This window comes from Cicer arietinum, chromosome 4, assembly GCF_000331145.2.
Source record: "Cicer arietinum cultivar CDC Frontier isolate Library 1 chromosome 4, Cicar.CDCFrontier_v2.0, whole genome shotgun sequence".
NCBI lineage: Eukaryota > Viridiplantae > Streptophyta > Magnoliopsida > Fabales > Fabaceae > Cicer > Cicer arietinum.
The window spans coordinates 48440096-48455809 of NC_021163.2; the positions used below are offsets into that span (position 1 = coordinate 48440096).

A 15714-nucleotide genomic window follows, 5' to 3' on the forward strand; every position below is an offset into this window, starting at 1 on the left:
AGAACTTTATCTATTTTCTGTTTTCTTAACCAAGATCATTCTTCAATAAAATCTTGAGACTTTTTCAGGAATTTTTAAATAGGTACATTTACAATTCAAACCCCTCCTTTCTTGTAAATCGATATTGTTACTTCAAGGTATACATAGTCGGTACGCTTGGGTTCGTGATAGTTATAGTTAATATATTAATGTTACTAATGTTTTTTAATTTAATCAAAGACTAAAAGTCACATACTATAAAATAATTAATTTAAAAGAAAATATTTGTATATCATTTTAGCTCTCAAATTTTCATTACTTATATAAAAAAAAAATGTGAACAGAATATAGTGTGTGCATTATTTTTTTCTCTTTTATAAGGAAGTTTGTAGTTAAATCAATTAATATTTGGCCTTTGGATACCCAAAACCTTCCAAGTAACTAAGCCTAGAAGCTTGAATCATGCATTATAGTAATATACTCCTAGTAGCTAGCTATTTATATTCCCTAGGTGTAGTACTAGTTATTTATTCTTTTCCTAATTGTTTTTTTTTTTTTTTTTTTTTTTTTTTTTTTTTTTTTTTTTTTTTTTTTTTTTTTTTTTTTTTTTTTTTTTTTTTTTTTTTTTTTTTTTTTTTTTTTTTTTTTTTTTTTTTTTTTTTTTTTTTTTTTTTTTTTTTTTTTTTTTTTTTTTTTTTTTTTTTTTTTTTTTTTTTTTTTTTTTTTTTTTTTTTTTTTTTTTTTTTTTTTTTTTTTTTTTTTTTATGTCTCTCACTTGTTATGTTCATCTTCCTTTTACATATCTCCATTTTTTCTAATTGAAAAAAAAATTCCTAAAGGGGGCGAATTAATTGAGAACCCACACGAACCAAAATCACAAAAATATCGCGAATCGATTCGCAGTTCGTAGAGGGTAGTGGCGAATTCTGTAACTACGACAAGTAGCACAAGTTCAATAGAATATATAGTAGCACTGTTGAACCTCTTCCAAGTTTATTTTCTTTGCTAGTTTTAGTTGATGAAGTTAGTTATGAATTACAATTATGCTATGTTGATTAGGGGTGGGCAAAGTTCAGTTCTGAACTAGAACCGTTTAAAAATTGAACCGAACTGATTTTCAGTTCGAAAAAATGAACCGAACCAGTTTCCAGTTCAAAAAACTGAACCGAACCGGTTTTACAAAATGGTGAATCGGTTTTTTATTTTGAACCGAACCGAACTAGTTTAACTTAGTTTTTTTGTTCATATAGGCCAAATTTTACATAATTACTTATAAAAAAACAAATTCGGTTCAAGTTTTTTGAAATAAAAACCAATTCGGTTCAGTTTTTTCAAATTAAAAACCGGTTCGGTTATTTAAACTGAAAACCGGTTCGGTTCGGTTTTTTAAACTGAAAACCGGTTCGGTTCAGTTCTTGTTTTAAAAAATCAATTCAAAAACAGTTCGGCTCTCAATTTTTATAAACCAGTTCAGTTCAAAACCAATTCGGTTCAATTCAGTTCAGTAGTTTGGTTCCGTTTTTAGTTTTTTTGACCACCCCTAATGTTGATCATGACTATGTGTAATTAAATTCATATGTATGGTTATAGTGGATCTTACGTCTCTTTAATTATATTTTCGCTTTTAATTTCTTATTTGTGTTTCCTTTATATTGTATGAATTAATTCTTGTGTTTAATAAAAAATAAAATAAAAATTAATTGTTGTGTTTGAATCTGAAGAGGGAGTAGCTAACCTTTAACAAGTGGATTAGTTTATTGAAAAATTTGTCGTGGTTAATTAACGAAACTCTAGGATTAATTGGTAAGCAGAATTTGGTATAACTATAACCAAATTTCGTATTTTAATCGGTATTTAGTTACAAGTCTGTTGGTTTTTTATGCTTTTTCTAATTGATTATTTTGCATGACAATTGAAGGTAACTAATTAGGAGAAAAGAATATTATTTATCATCGATGATAATGATTCTTATTAGTAACAAGTAGATGATTGACATCAATAGGAAATATGAATTATAGATTAATTGGGAAGTATTTGTTGGTGTAAGATCTAGCCCTAATTTATTTTAAATATATTATTATTGATATCATTAATTTAAATCATATACTTAATTTTGGTTATATAAACAAGGCACAATTTATTATATTATTAACCATATAATAATAAAGTTCTTAGAATAAATAATCGATTTAAAAGAACATTAAGTGTGACTTGATTGCGAGATCCTATTTAACATAAGAAACACTATTTTTAATGTATCCATAATCAAAATATTATTGTTAATTAAGACGATAATAATACATCGATATTATCATGTGAGTAGACTAATGACCATATTTCACAGGTTATGGATATAACATATCAAATCATCACATAGGTAGAAATATCACTACAAGAAAAAAAACGCTTTGCGGCGGTTAAAAAAAGCGTTTGCCAAAGTTTGCGACGGTTCCCAACCGCCTCTAAATACACTTTGCGACAGTTAGAACCGTCGCTAAAACAAACTCAAATTTAGTTATTTCTGCACAATTACGACAATTATCAACCGTCGCTATATTTATTTTGAGGCAGTTTGAACCGTCGCAAACCTAATAATTTAAAATAAAAAAATATGATACAATTTTTTTCCTATTTTTAATCAAATTAAAATAAAAAAATATTCATAAATACCATCCACATAATTTAAATACATAATTAATAACTATTGTACCTAAATCTAATTTATATAATTTTTTCAAAAGAAATAACACCAATTCATACATTGAAGTTAACTAAAACAATAAATAAAGTAGTTTAAATATTCAAAACATTAGTGGAGTAGCTAACAATACAAAACAACTCCATCAAACTTAGAAGTTCATCCAAATATCTAATTAGTCCTTAATGATGTTGTTCCACGATCATCAGGTTGGTGGCTGGACTTAGATGAACGTCTACCATCTATTGGCGATTCTATGTCCATTGCCTGAAGAAAAAAAAAGTATATATTAACCTCAATGAATATTGATAAATATTGTCAAAACTAATTAACTAAATTTCTCTTATAGCTGTAAGAAATCTTTACACAATTGATATTTTTAATCAAAGACAAAAAGTTCTCACAAGATTTTTAAATAGGTTTGCTATGAAAACAATTTTACCTGTTTGTCTCTAGAATTTTGCATTTGCATCAAGAAAGCAATTTGCTCCTTCAACATATCAACTTCAGAATCTCTTTTCTTAAGCCTATCAATTTCAACTTGCATTTTCTCCATCTTTTCATTAGCTTTAGAGGAAGAAATTGATCTTACAGAGTGAGAAGTAGATGTAGTAATTTGTGACGGTGTTATTCCAAGTCTCATACAACGAACATATGCAGGATGTTCTTTTCCAAACACATTAACAAATGCTTCATTTGGAGAATGAGTCTTCCCAATTTCAGCTTGCAATTGTTTCTGCGCAAACAAATAAAGCAAACTAAATTCCTCTCTGTAACAGAAATATCTAACTTTGCAACTCACTATTACCAAACAAAGAAGTAATTTTATAGCTTTGCAACTCACTATTACCAAAACTAACAGTTGCATCTTTGATTTACAAGGTGGTCAATAACAAATAGTTACAATTACATAACACTTCTATTATTTACAGTTACATATTTTTCCTTGGCTTCGTCGTTGACAAATGACCGATCAGACTTTTTATGACAAATTGAATACATTTCTCTATTTGCAGCATTTTTATCAGCCTTCTCCTGCAATGATAACAAATGACATAAAAAAACTAAACAATAGAAAACAAATGACAACGCAACAAAAGAATAGTTACCATTGTATCTGTCTTACGCCTGTATTGGACAAAAATAGTCCAATGGTCTTCATTAATAGAACGTGGATAATATTGTAGATTTTCCTCCAAAGAAAGATCCCACTTATAAAATTTCTTAAACAACCTACATCGTGCATCTTGCCATTTCTTTCCAAGGCTTGAAAGGATATATTTTTTGTTGTCTTCATCATCAACAACAAATTTTGACTAGCATAATCATAAAAAAAAAATTAGTTTACAATCAAAACAATAAAGAATATTTAGTTGTTTATAATTGATACCTGTATTTTATCCTTAAAATTTTCATTTTTTCTTGTCGATGGAACTAGTTTCCAATTGTCGTACATTATAGGAAAATCCTTAAACTTCCTTGCAATTTCACCCAAAAAACCGCCTAACAAACCAGCAGCTGATACTCTACCGCCTAACTAGTTTCCTACCAGTTGCCCATTTGAATTCCATCTAGTTATTATTCTGCTAACATTAGGAGGAGCTTCAAGCACGTCTGATACCCTTAAGCGTGTCTTTGAAATATGTCCCGCCTCATCTAATACATAAGTCAATGAAATATGTCATATTGCAATCATGTAAAACAATTAAATTTTATAAATATAATTAGACATTAGATAACATACTAATAACTTCTACATCCCAAAATGTAGAATTCCTTGTTTGAGAAATTTCTAGCTCATCTTCTACCACATCTTCAGAGTGAGAGTATGTCTCTTGGAAATGTATTGCTTCTGTCTCTTGCACTGATCTTGGTGTTGTCACCTGAGAAGGTGTTGCTTATGTCGCTTGCACAGTAGTTGGTGTTGTTGTCACCGGAGAAAGATGTGGTTCTATCGTTTGCACAACTAGCGATGTTGTCTCTTGAGAAGGTGGTGCTTGAGAAGGTGGTGGATTTGTCGGTTGCACTGCAGTTGGTGGTGTTGTTATCGGAGATGGTAGTGGTTCTATCGCTTGGAACGTTGGTTGTAAACCATGTCTCCGCAAGTGCTTCATTTTGGTTACTTCAAGATCTCCTGGTAGTATAAGCCTTGGCCGACCCTTCATGAAATGCTACAATCATTTATTATTAATGTAAATAAATAAAAATCAACATATAATACGATTAAGAAACATTTTGTAATTTTAGTATTTTTAGTTATTACTAACCGGTGAGGTTTTTGAAATGGTGGAAGAAGATTTGTGAAGGGATTGAGAGAGATGAGTTAGATTGAGAGCCTCCATCCTTTTTTTATTCTCTTCCATTGTTTTGCGTCGAATATCCTCATATGATGATTCCATTTAGTTCACAAGATTGAGACTCCAAGCACACTTACACTGCAAACATTGATGACAACCAAGTTAGACTAATGCAAATAGCTAAACAAATAGGATTTTCAAAGATGTCAAACAAATAGGATTTTCAAATAGCTAAACACAAAAATGAACACAATAACAAAAATGAGCACATCAAACACAATGCAACAGTAAAAGAAAGTAGTAAAAAAATAACATAGATTGAAGAGTACCATGTCATAAACAACAAACAAGAATTATTAACAATCATAAATTCATATCATGATTGTTGTCATCAAAATCATCATTAAAAGTTGAAGTTTCAGGATCATCATCTGTAGTCATTCTTGCCAATTGTATATGTGTGGTTTCATTAGAAAAAGTGTGTTCCAAATTTTGAGATGGGTATGGTTCAATGGGTGCCATAATTTCATCATCTCCACCCATGTCATACAAGTCCCGTGGCTTTAAATGAATAGGTATGCTCCATCCTTGTTCCTTTTCATCATCCACATAATAAACCATTTGAGCTTCTGACGCTTTAATGTATGGCTCATCATCTTCATGCTCCCCAGTATGTATTAGTCTTGTAAAATTTATAGAGGTAAAACCCAACTTATCTGTCTTAATGCCTCTTAGATTTGTGGTATTCGCCCATTTGCATTGAAACATGGGCACTTTGAAGCCATCATAGGAAAGCTCAATGATATCTATCAATCTTCCATAGTAAGGCACTCCTCCAAATCTCATTTGGGCATCACTATTGCTTGAGTAACTTCGTGTTCCGAACATGCCAAAAACTCCACTATTTGGAGTTTTTAATAAATTATCTCGTGCCAATGTTCGAAATTTGAATCCATTGACATTAAATGCAGTAAACCTTCTAACTTTATCAGAAGGACCTTGAGCAAGACTAATGAGAATATTTTTATCTGATCCACTAATGTTGTCGAGATTGTTGCAAATCTGAACACCATAAAATATACAATTAGTCACATTCTTATTAAAAATCAAAGCAACTCAATCACCAATTTTGTCATGAACACTAACACGATTGCAGAACCAATGAGGAAACTCTCTATGAACCTTCTTGTCTACCTCAGAAGTACTCCTTGCACCACTCCTCATTGGCTTCGAATAATACTTTTGTATTGCCTATTTGGTTATTTCAAATTAGATGTATAGGAAAAAAAACTTAGTGGTAAATAATACAAATATAATAAAATTACTTACCTTAGATAGTAGTCAACTATGATGCAGTTTGTTAAAACGTGTCTATGAGCCTGTAACTTTTCAATTGGTGTAAGGGTGTAGTATGAAGAACCACCAACCGATTTTCCAACTCTAGGAAATAATTCAGCTACACGTGAGTCAGTTTGTATCTCATTAATAGGCTCATCATCTACACGACCAAGTTGATTCCATCTAGTCTCAATGTTTTCTATATACCTTGAACAAAATGTAAGAATCTCTTGTACAAGGTATCCTTCTGCAATAGACCCTTCTGGTCGTGCTTTATTACGTACATACGATTTAAGTATTCCTAAGTACCTATTATTGAACCAAAATAATATTAGTTAGAACAAAATTGTCAACTACTAATTATTGAAGGAACAAGAACACGCATATTTTACCTTTCAACAGGATACATCCATCGATAATGAACAGGACCTCCAAGTTTAACTTCTTCAACAAGGTGAACAACCAAGTGAACCATAACAGTGAAGAATGAGGGAGGAAATATCATTTCCATGTGGCATAAAGTGAGGACAACCTGATTTTGCAATTTTTCCAAATCATCAACATTCAATACTTTACTGCATAATTGTCTAAAAAGTGAGCAAAACTCAATCATTATAGCTGAAACATCATCAGGTAATGTTGCTCGAATGGCTAACGGTAGAAGTTGTTCCATCAATATGTGACAATCATGACTCTTCAACATTCCATTCAACTTAAGATTTTCCATGTCAATGCATCTAGAAATGTTGCTTGAATAACCATCAGGCACAGTGATATTCTTTAAAGTTGTTAAAAATCTCTTCTTATCATTAGTAGTCAGAGTAAAGACTGCTGGAGAAATTCTTCCATTTTCATTGGGCCAAAGGTCAGGTCTTATGCCCATAGCTTTAAGGTCTTTTCTTGCATTAAGATGATCTTTACTTTTTGTGCTATCATTTAGCAAAGTAAATATGATATTATCGCACACATTTTTCTCAATATGCATCATGTCAAGATTGTGGCGCAGAAGATTATCCTTCCAATATGGAAGTTCAAAGAATATGCTTTTCTTTTTCCATTGTTGATTGACACCTTGTGTAGGTCGTCCACCACATATTCTTTTTCCTGGCCTTTCTTTATCTGGCTTTCTACCAAATGTGACATCAATATTTTGAACCTGTTCAAGAATTTGAAGCCCAAATAACATTTTCGCTGGACCACGCATATCTTGTTGACCATCAAAGCGAACCTTGTTCAATCTAAATCTATGTCTCTGATCAAGAAAACGACGATGACCCATAAAACACCATTTTTTGCTATGAGGAAGACGACGAGGAGTATAGTCAATGTTACACGATGGGCAAGCAAGTCCAGTGTAAGTGTTCCATCTAGAAAGTGTACCCAGCCCCAGAAAATCATTAATTGTCCACATCAAAGTTGCATGTAATGTGAACATCTCTTTTTTAAAAGAATCGTATGTATCGACACCTGTTGTCCATAACTCCTTTAATTCTTTTACTAGAGGTTGTAAATAGACATCAATATCATTTCCTGGCATTTTTTTACCGGGAATTATCATTGACATTATAAAAGATGTATGTTTCATGCACACCCATGGAGGAGTGTTGTATGGAATGAGAATAACTGGCCAAATACTATAATTTGTACTCATCATACCAAAAGGATTAAAACCATCACTAGCTAATGCAAGACGCACATTTCGCGGGTCTGATGCAAACCAAGGGTGTGTCAAGTCAAAATGTTTCCATGCTTCAGAATCTCTAGGATGCCTCAACATTCCATCATTCTTACTATCATTTGCATGCCATCTCATATCCTCGGCCGACTTTGACGACAAAAATAATCTTTGTAACCGTGGTTTTAATGGAAAATAGCGAAGAACTTTTGCAGGAACTTTCTTTCGATTATTGCCATCACCAGACACTCCAACTGCACCAACTTTTGCTTTTGATTTCCATTTCGAAGTGTTACAAATTTTGCAGGTCTCCTTTTCTTCATCTTCTTTATTACCCCAATAAAGCATACAATTATTCGGACAAACAGGGATTTTTTCATAATTTAAACCAAGCTTGGTGATTGTTTTCTTGGCTTCATAGAATGAATTTGGTATATTTGCAAATTCAAATGCATCTTTTAATAACTCTAAAACCATTGTCATGGCTTTATTAGTCATTCCACATAAACATTTGATGTGATACAACTTTACCAAAAAAGATAGTCTTGAATATTTAACACACCCTTCATACAAAGGTTTTTCTCCTTCTCTACTTAGTTCATAGTACTCTTTGGCCTCTTCATACCTTTGTTGACTTGCATTTTTCTCCTTCTCTGCATTTGATTCAATGGGTACTTCATTTGCATGAACTTCGACTCCAAAAGCATCGTTAATCATGTTCTGCATTTGATCATCAACGACAACTGTGTCTTGAACTATATTAGAAATACTAATAGGTGAGATAGTACTAGTTTCTCCTATGGACTCTCCGTGATGTACCCAAAGGGTGTATCCCTTTGGAAATGGTTTGCACTTTAAGTGATCATACATTACACTTCTACTCTGCGGTTTTTTGAAACCACAACGTTTACAAGGACATATTATTTTTCCATTTTATAATTCATCTCGAAAGGCAAAATTAATAAATTCCTTTATCCCTTGATCATATTCATCTGATGTGTGTGGCTTCTTAATCCATGATTTATCCATTTCTATAAAGAAAATTAACATATGTTATTTTGACACAGAAAGAACATAATTCAACTTAGAACAAAAAAAAGATTGACCTTAAACATAATAGATTCACTAGGCATAAAGGAACAAAACATAACAACCTCATACTCATAGAAAATAGTACTCGATAAACATTCAAAATATAGAACTAGACCAGGTATACAGGTATATAGTACTCGACAAACAAATCAAACTAGAAATTATTTTTAAAAGCAAACAAACCAATCATTAACGTATGTTATTTACTTCAGTTTATCCATTAAATGCAAACAAATGTTAGAATTGAAAGTGCAGAATTTAGCACTCAAAGTGTAGAACATAACACTCAAACTTAGCACTCAAACATCTTTAGTACAAAAAAAGGAAGAAAAAAATTGTCCATGCTGAATTTTGATTACACTATGCAAAACAAGGCAGTTTGAAATTTTATTTCATTCTACTGAGAAATAAAGTGGTGTTTTGAGTTTTTCATGAAGGAACTTGATCAAACAATAACATGAACTAGGGAATAGAAGATAATCATGAGAGGAAAATGATATAGAAATCATTCCGACTATTTATAGAGGTAAGTATATATACAAGATGATGAAGGTAGAGCTTTAACTACCAATGCCGGCATGGCATAACTGACTATAACAGAAGCTGCCAGCATGGCATAAATAGGCTTGCGCATTTAACACGTGCAGAATAAATACGACATGTATATCTCTATATAACTTTATCAGCTTTTACATAATAAAATTATCTTACCTATTGTGTTATGTTGCGCCGTCGATGAAGAAGTGTTACGCTACACCGTCACCAGAGAGAGGCTGAAAGCAGCGCCGTCACCGGAGATGGACACGAAGAAGCACTGTCACTGGAAACTAATTCAATCAATAAACCAATTATCAACAAACCAATCTGAAAACTAGTTTTAAATGCAAACAAATCAACTTCTTTACTTCAAACAAACCAATCTGGAAACAAACCAATTGTAACTAGTTTTAAATGCAAACAAATCAATCTGTAAACTAGTTTCAAATGCAAACAAATCAATCTAGAAATTGTTTTTAAAAACAAACAAACCAATCTCAAACAAACCAATCACTAATCTATTTATATTTTAGACCAAATTTGTGTGTGATTCTTTTCATTCATTATGATTAATTTCAAAATTAAGATAACACTTGGCGCGCAAAAAAAAATGGAACTAAACAGTTAAGTGGAATCAAAGTTACTCATTTTCCAATCTCATCTCTAAATCTGTCCTTTAAAAAAAATATAATTTAACTTGTATCTTACCATGAAAATCAATCTTTACTCTTGTATTTTAAAATAACTAAATGAAAACTAACACCAAACACTCTCCAGCATGATTGACACCAATAGGTAACTTCTGTTCCTATGCCGAACTTATGTTTGGCACAAATTGTTTTGAATAAAATTAATTTCATAAAAACTTAGAACTGAAAGTGCAGAATTTAGCACTCAAAAATCAATTCCATAAAAACTTAACTTAGAACTGAAAGTGCAGAATTTAGCACTCAAAGTGTAGAACATAGCACTCAAATACCTTTAGTACAAAAAAGGGAAGAAAAAAATTGTCCATGCTGAATTTTGATAACACTATGCAAAACAAGGCAGTCTGAAATTTTCTTTCATTCTACTGAGAAAGAAAGTGGTGTTTTTAGTTTTTCATGAAGGAACTTGATCAAACAATAACATGGACTAGGGAATAGAAGATAATCATGAGAGGAAAATGATATAGAAATCATTCTGACTATTTCAAATCTTTACTATATCACTTTATTCCCTAAGTTGAAACTACAAACAAGTTACTAGCTTTGTAGATGCAGTGAGCAAATAACTTGATTTTGAAATGTAACGCTGTGTTCAATTTCTTAAGGTAAATAAATAAATTATTTACATTACAATCTAAACAAGGGATAAGGTCAAATATATCAGTTCAGCAACATGGGTGGAATTATTGTTCATTTGAGATCCATAAAAAATGGGGCACTATTATCTGAAGCATCTACTGATAGAATTCATTGAAGTGTTGCTCTGCAACATTTTGATTAAATATTCATTGATTTAAGATTTTTATAGAGGTAAGTATATATACAAGATGATGAAGGTAGAGCTTTAACTACCAACGCTGGCATGGCATAACTGACTATAACAGAAGCTGCCAACATGGCATAAATAGCCTTGCGTATTTAACACGTGCAGAATAAATACGACATGTATATCTCTATATAACTCTATCAGCTTTTACATAATAAAATTATCTTACCTATTGTCTTATGTTGCGGCGTCGATGGAGAAGTGTTATGTTGCACCGTCACCAGAGAGAGGCTGAAAGCAGCGCCGTCACCGGAGAGGGGCACGAAGAAGCACTGTCACTGGAAACTAATTCAATCAATAAACCAATCATCAATAAATTAATCTGAAAACTAGTTTTAAATGCAAACAAATCAACTTCTTTACTTCAAACAAATCAATCTGGAAACAAACCAATTGTAACTAGTTTTAAATGGAAACAAATCAATCTGTAAACTAGTTTCAAATACAAACAAATCAATCTCAAACAAACCAATCACTAACATATGTTATTTACTTCAGTTTATCCATTAAATGCAAACAAATCAATCTGGAACTAAACGGTTAAATGGAACGAAATGATTACCTTTGCAAGATTTGATTTTGTTTCTAAGATGATAAATCACCTTCTTTTACAGAGTAGATTTCGTTTGTCTTCGATTTCGTTTCCTTCAAAAGTTTTAGGGTTGACAGAGGTTGAGAGATTTGGGGGTTTTTCGGAAATTTTAGGGTTGAGGAAGGATGTGCGCGGGGCTAAGAAAGGAATACACGCGGGAGTGAGAAATGAAATTACAAAATCTGGAAAACGAAACACAAGAGAGGTTTATTGCCCTAAACGACGACGGTTGATTAAAACTGCCCCAAGAACCGTCGCAAACTGGTGGTGAGGGTGAAAATCGCGTGCTTTATATGGTGGTATGGTGGCGGCGGTTGACGAAAACCGCCCTAGGAACCGTCTCAATGTGGTGGTGAGGGCGGTTATTTCAGAACCGTCGCAGGCCAAGTGTCGCAAACTTCAAAAATTCTTGTAGTGTATTAGGATTAATATTTATGCTACATAATTGTTGTGTAAGTGTCGTTAGTGATTCTCATGTGACCATAGTGAATTGTCTTTCGACTTAAAGTCACTACGATCCCTACAAGGAGAGTTGCAAATTTTAAGGCCATCGAACATTCTTTGTAACAAAATAATCAGAAAGGTCTTTATTAGTGTTGAGACAAAATCTCTCAAATGATTTTAATGATAACAAAATTACTTAAGAGATTATGATTTTGGTTAATGACTAACATGTGCTCTTGAGTGTATTCATATAAGATAATAGGTTATTAATCATTAAGGCAAAAAGAAGGAAAATATGATTCAGGCCTGAGGATGGAAAACCACGTGAGGATGGAAAATGATAAAGATGAACCACGTGAGGATGGTCTGCAAAGTGGAAAAACTCCAGATCTGCCCAAGTTGTGACCTCACCAGTACAAATGCTTTTATTCATTAAAGAAATGCTCAATAAAGTCAAAGAATGAATAAGTAAAAGTATTTGAAATAAAGAAGTTAGAAGGCCAAAAGGAAAAGGACAAGAGCAACTAGATCTAAGTCTAAGAGGATGATAGACTAGGCTGAAGATGGTTCATCAAAGTTGAAAGCAACCCATCAAGCATGTGCAAAGGCTAAAATCAGATCATTTATTGGGCTTGCACGTTTTAATACATGAAGAAGTCAAGTAAACAAAAGGCAACTTCAAACAAGCCAAAAATGGAAGATCACATGTGAAAGCAGATCTGATCGTCGGACTGAGTATGACAGTCCTATGTAATAGGTTGGCTTTTTCTCTCTTGTCAACATCACCTCAAAAGTTGAAATCAACCTAGACCTTAAAGTTTTTTGAAAAGGTTGCAGCGCACATGGTCAAAGAAACAGCTTTGCACTCTTGATAAAAGAGAATAGACAAATACATCTCAAGATCAAGTTTCAAGGAAGCTGGCCTGCATACGCGAGGATGGGTTCTGCCTGGCCTAACAAGCTGAATGGCAGTGCAGTAATTATGATGAAAAACCTTGGATCTTTTGTTATGAGTTCCAACGGTCATCAAAGAGCTTGGACCTCTATAAAATGCAGCAAGCTCTTCATCATAAAACACACAACACAATTGCACAAAAAGATCAAGCATCTTAAAGCTATCAAGAGCAATTCACATCCTCACTTCATACTTTCTTTGATCTTACACTATATCTTTGTATATCCTTTGAGAAAGTATTAAGTATCAATCACTCTCATACTACTTTGTAATTTCCTTGTGAGTGAAGCTTGGAAATATTTGAAAATTGATTGTAAGCTTGGTGAAGCTAAAGAATACACAGTTTGTAATCATCCTCAGCGTCAAGGTTGATCAGTTTGAAAGTTAGTGAAATCTCACAAGGGTGTGAGGACTGGATGTAGCCATCTTTGGGTGAACCAGTATAAAATTGTGTGTGTCTCTCTCATATTCTTCTCTAACTCTTTTGCTCAAGTTAAAACTAAAGGGTTGAAAAAATCCATCCTCAGTGAGAGGATAGTTTTAAAATCACTTGAAAATTATTTTTAAACAGCAAAATCCCTATTCAACCCCCCCTTCTAGTGATATTTAGATCCATCAATTGGTATCAGAGCAAGGTTCTGTAAAAAATACACCTAACAATGTAAGAGAAAAAGATCCAAAAAGAAAAATGTCAAAAGCTAAGTACATTCCTGAAGGAGGATCATCCAGCCAACCTCCCTACTTTGATGGTACAGATTACTACCACTGGAAAGGTAAGATGAAGCTATTTCTCATATCACAAGACAACAACATATGGTATGTGGTGGAAAATGGAGATCATGTCATCAGAACCAACAACGCAGATGCAACCTCTGATGAGAAACCTCAAGCATAATGGACGGCTGATGAAAATGCAAAGGTACTCCTAAACTCTAAAGCTCATTTATTTCTAACGTGTGCTTTGAGCAGGGAAGAATATGACAGAGTTGAAGAATGCAAAAATGCTAAAGAGCTCTGGGATACTCTAAGGATCCATCATGAAGGATCAAGCCATGTAAATGAAGCAAGGATAGACATGGGAGTAAGAGATATCGAACTATTCGAAATGAAGGAGGATGAAACTATTGATCAAATGTTCTCAAGGTTAACAATCATATTAAATAACTTGAGATCTCTTGGAAAGGTATACTCCGTTCAAGAAAGGATAAGAAAAATTCTAAGAAGTTTACCAAAAGAATGGAGGCCAATGGTAACTACCATTACAGAAGCAAGAGATTTGACCAACATGAAATTAAAAGATTTGGTCGGAACTCTAAGAGCTCATGAACCATTGTTGTTGGCTGATAAACCAAACAAAAAGGGAAGAATGCTTGCTCTAAAAACCAGCCAAACAGAAAGCTCATCCTCCAAGAAGAATGAAGATGTCATAACAAAGGAAAACACAGAGTATCCTCTGTCTGAGGATGAGGATGACCTCGCTCTGATTTCCAGAAAAATTCAGAGGATGTTAAACAGAAGAGGACATAATAGAGGACCTCCTCAAAAAGAAAAAATTGACAAAAGTCAAATAACTTGTTATGGATGCAACAAGATGGGACACTATAAAACTGAGTGTCCTTTCAACAAAAGGAACTCTAGAAAATTTCCATACAAAAACAAATCCATGATGATCACTTGGGATGATGACGAGTCATCCTCAGAGCAAGAAAAGGAAGAAGAGGCCAACCTATGTCTCATGGCAAAATCAGAAATTGAAAAGGTAAGTACTTCTGATCTATGTCCTAATTGTGAAAAATTAGAAATTGAATTTGATAGCCTTTTAAATGACTCATACACTTTATCTCAAAAATGCATGTTTCAAAAAAACCAACTTGTTGAGATAAAGAAACAAAATGAGGAGCTACAGAAAAAGAATGATGAATATGTTAAAATCATTCAAGATCTGCAGCAATCTCACTTTCAAAATTCTGAGAAACAAAAAATTCTTAACATAGTTGAAACTCATCCTCCTGACGAGGATACAGAAAAGGAAATTTTGAAAACTGAGGTTAGGGAACTAAAAAATGATATTTCCAACTTTGTCAAATCTACAGAAACATTTCAAAAGATAATGGGGTCCCAATCTGGAATATTTGACAAGGCTGGAATTGGTTTTAAAAGCTCTCAAAAACAAAAATTATATGAAAACTTTTTCTTGCCTAAAAAACGAGAGGATAGGCCTAAATGCACCTTTTGCAAAAAACTTGGGCATACTTCCAAAATCTGTCATGCTAAGAAGAAAGCTAACAATGAAAAGGCAGCATGCTCATTCTGTGGTAAACATGGGCACCATGATTCTATTTGCCATCATAAAAGGAATATCCTCAAAAGAGGAAAAACTAACCAACAAGGACCCAAAGCTATATGGGTACCTAAGTCTCTTTTAAACTCTAAAACAGGTTCATCCTCTAATCAACAAAAGAAAGCCTTGGTACTTGGACAGTGGTTGCTCAAGGCATATGACGGGAGATAAGCACTGCTTCATGTCTTTGGAGATAAAGGATGGAGGATCAGTCACATTTGGTAATAATGATA

General features: G+C 32.9%; 2 protein-coding genes and 1 long non-coding RNA gene across 3 annotated transcripts; all 3 read right to left on the reverse strand.

Moving 5' to 3' along the window:
- Nucleotides 1–2848: 2848 nt before the first annotated feature.
- On the reverse strand, nucleotides 2849–4194 carry LOC113786136 (uncharacterized). Its single transcript, XM_073367408.1, has 5 exons — nucleotides 4068–4194; nucleotides 3787–3993; nucleotides 3614–3712; nucleotides 3120–3413; nucleotides 2849–2944 (listed from the first exon to the last, which is right to left on the reverse strand). Exons 1-5 carry the CDS (start codon nucleotides 4131–4133, stop codon nucleotides 2849–2851), a joined length of 762 nt encoding a protein of 253 aa, XP_073223509.1. The 5' UTR covers nucleotides 4134–4194.
- A 26-nt stretch (nucleotides 4195–4220) lies between these two features.
- LOC113786345 (uncharacterized) lies at nucleotides 4221–5144 on the reverse strand. Its single transcript, XR_012162809.1, has 3 exons — nucleotides 4945–5144; nucleotides 4422–4836; nucleotides 4221–4333 (listed from the first exon to the last, which is right to left on the reverse strand). It is a non-coding gene; the product is annotated as an uncharacterized lncRNA (long non-coding RNA).
- Nucleotides 5145–5337: 193 nt separating this feature from the next.
- On the reverse strand, nucleotides 5338–9713 carry LOC101492979 (uncharacterized). Its single transcript, XM_004497776.1, has 5 exons — nucleotides 9648–9713; nucleotides 6705–8869; nucleotides 6342–6621; nucleotides 6121–6225; nucleotides 5338–6036 (listed from the first exon to the last, which is right to left on the reverse strand). Exons 1-5 carry the CDS (start codon nucleotides 9711–9713, stop codon nucleotides 5338–5340), a joined length of 3315 nt encoding a protein of 1104 aa, XP_004497833.1.
- Between the last annotated feature and the right edge of the window lie 6001 nt (nucleotides 9714–15714).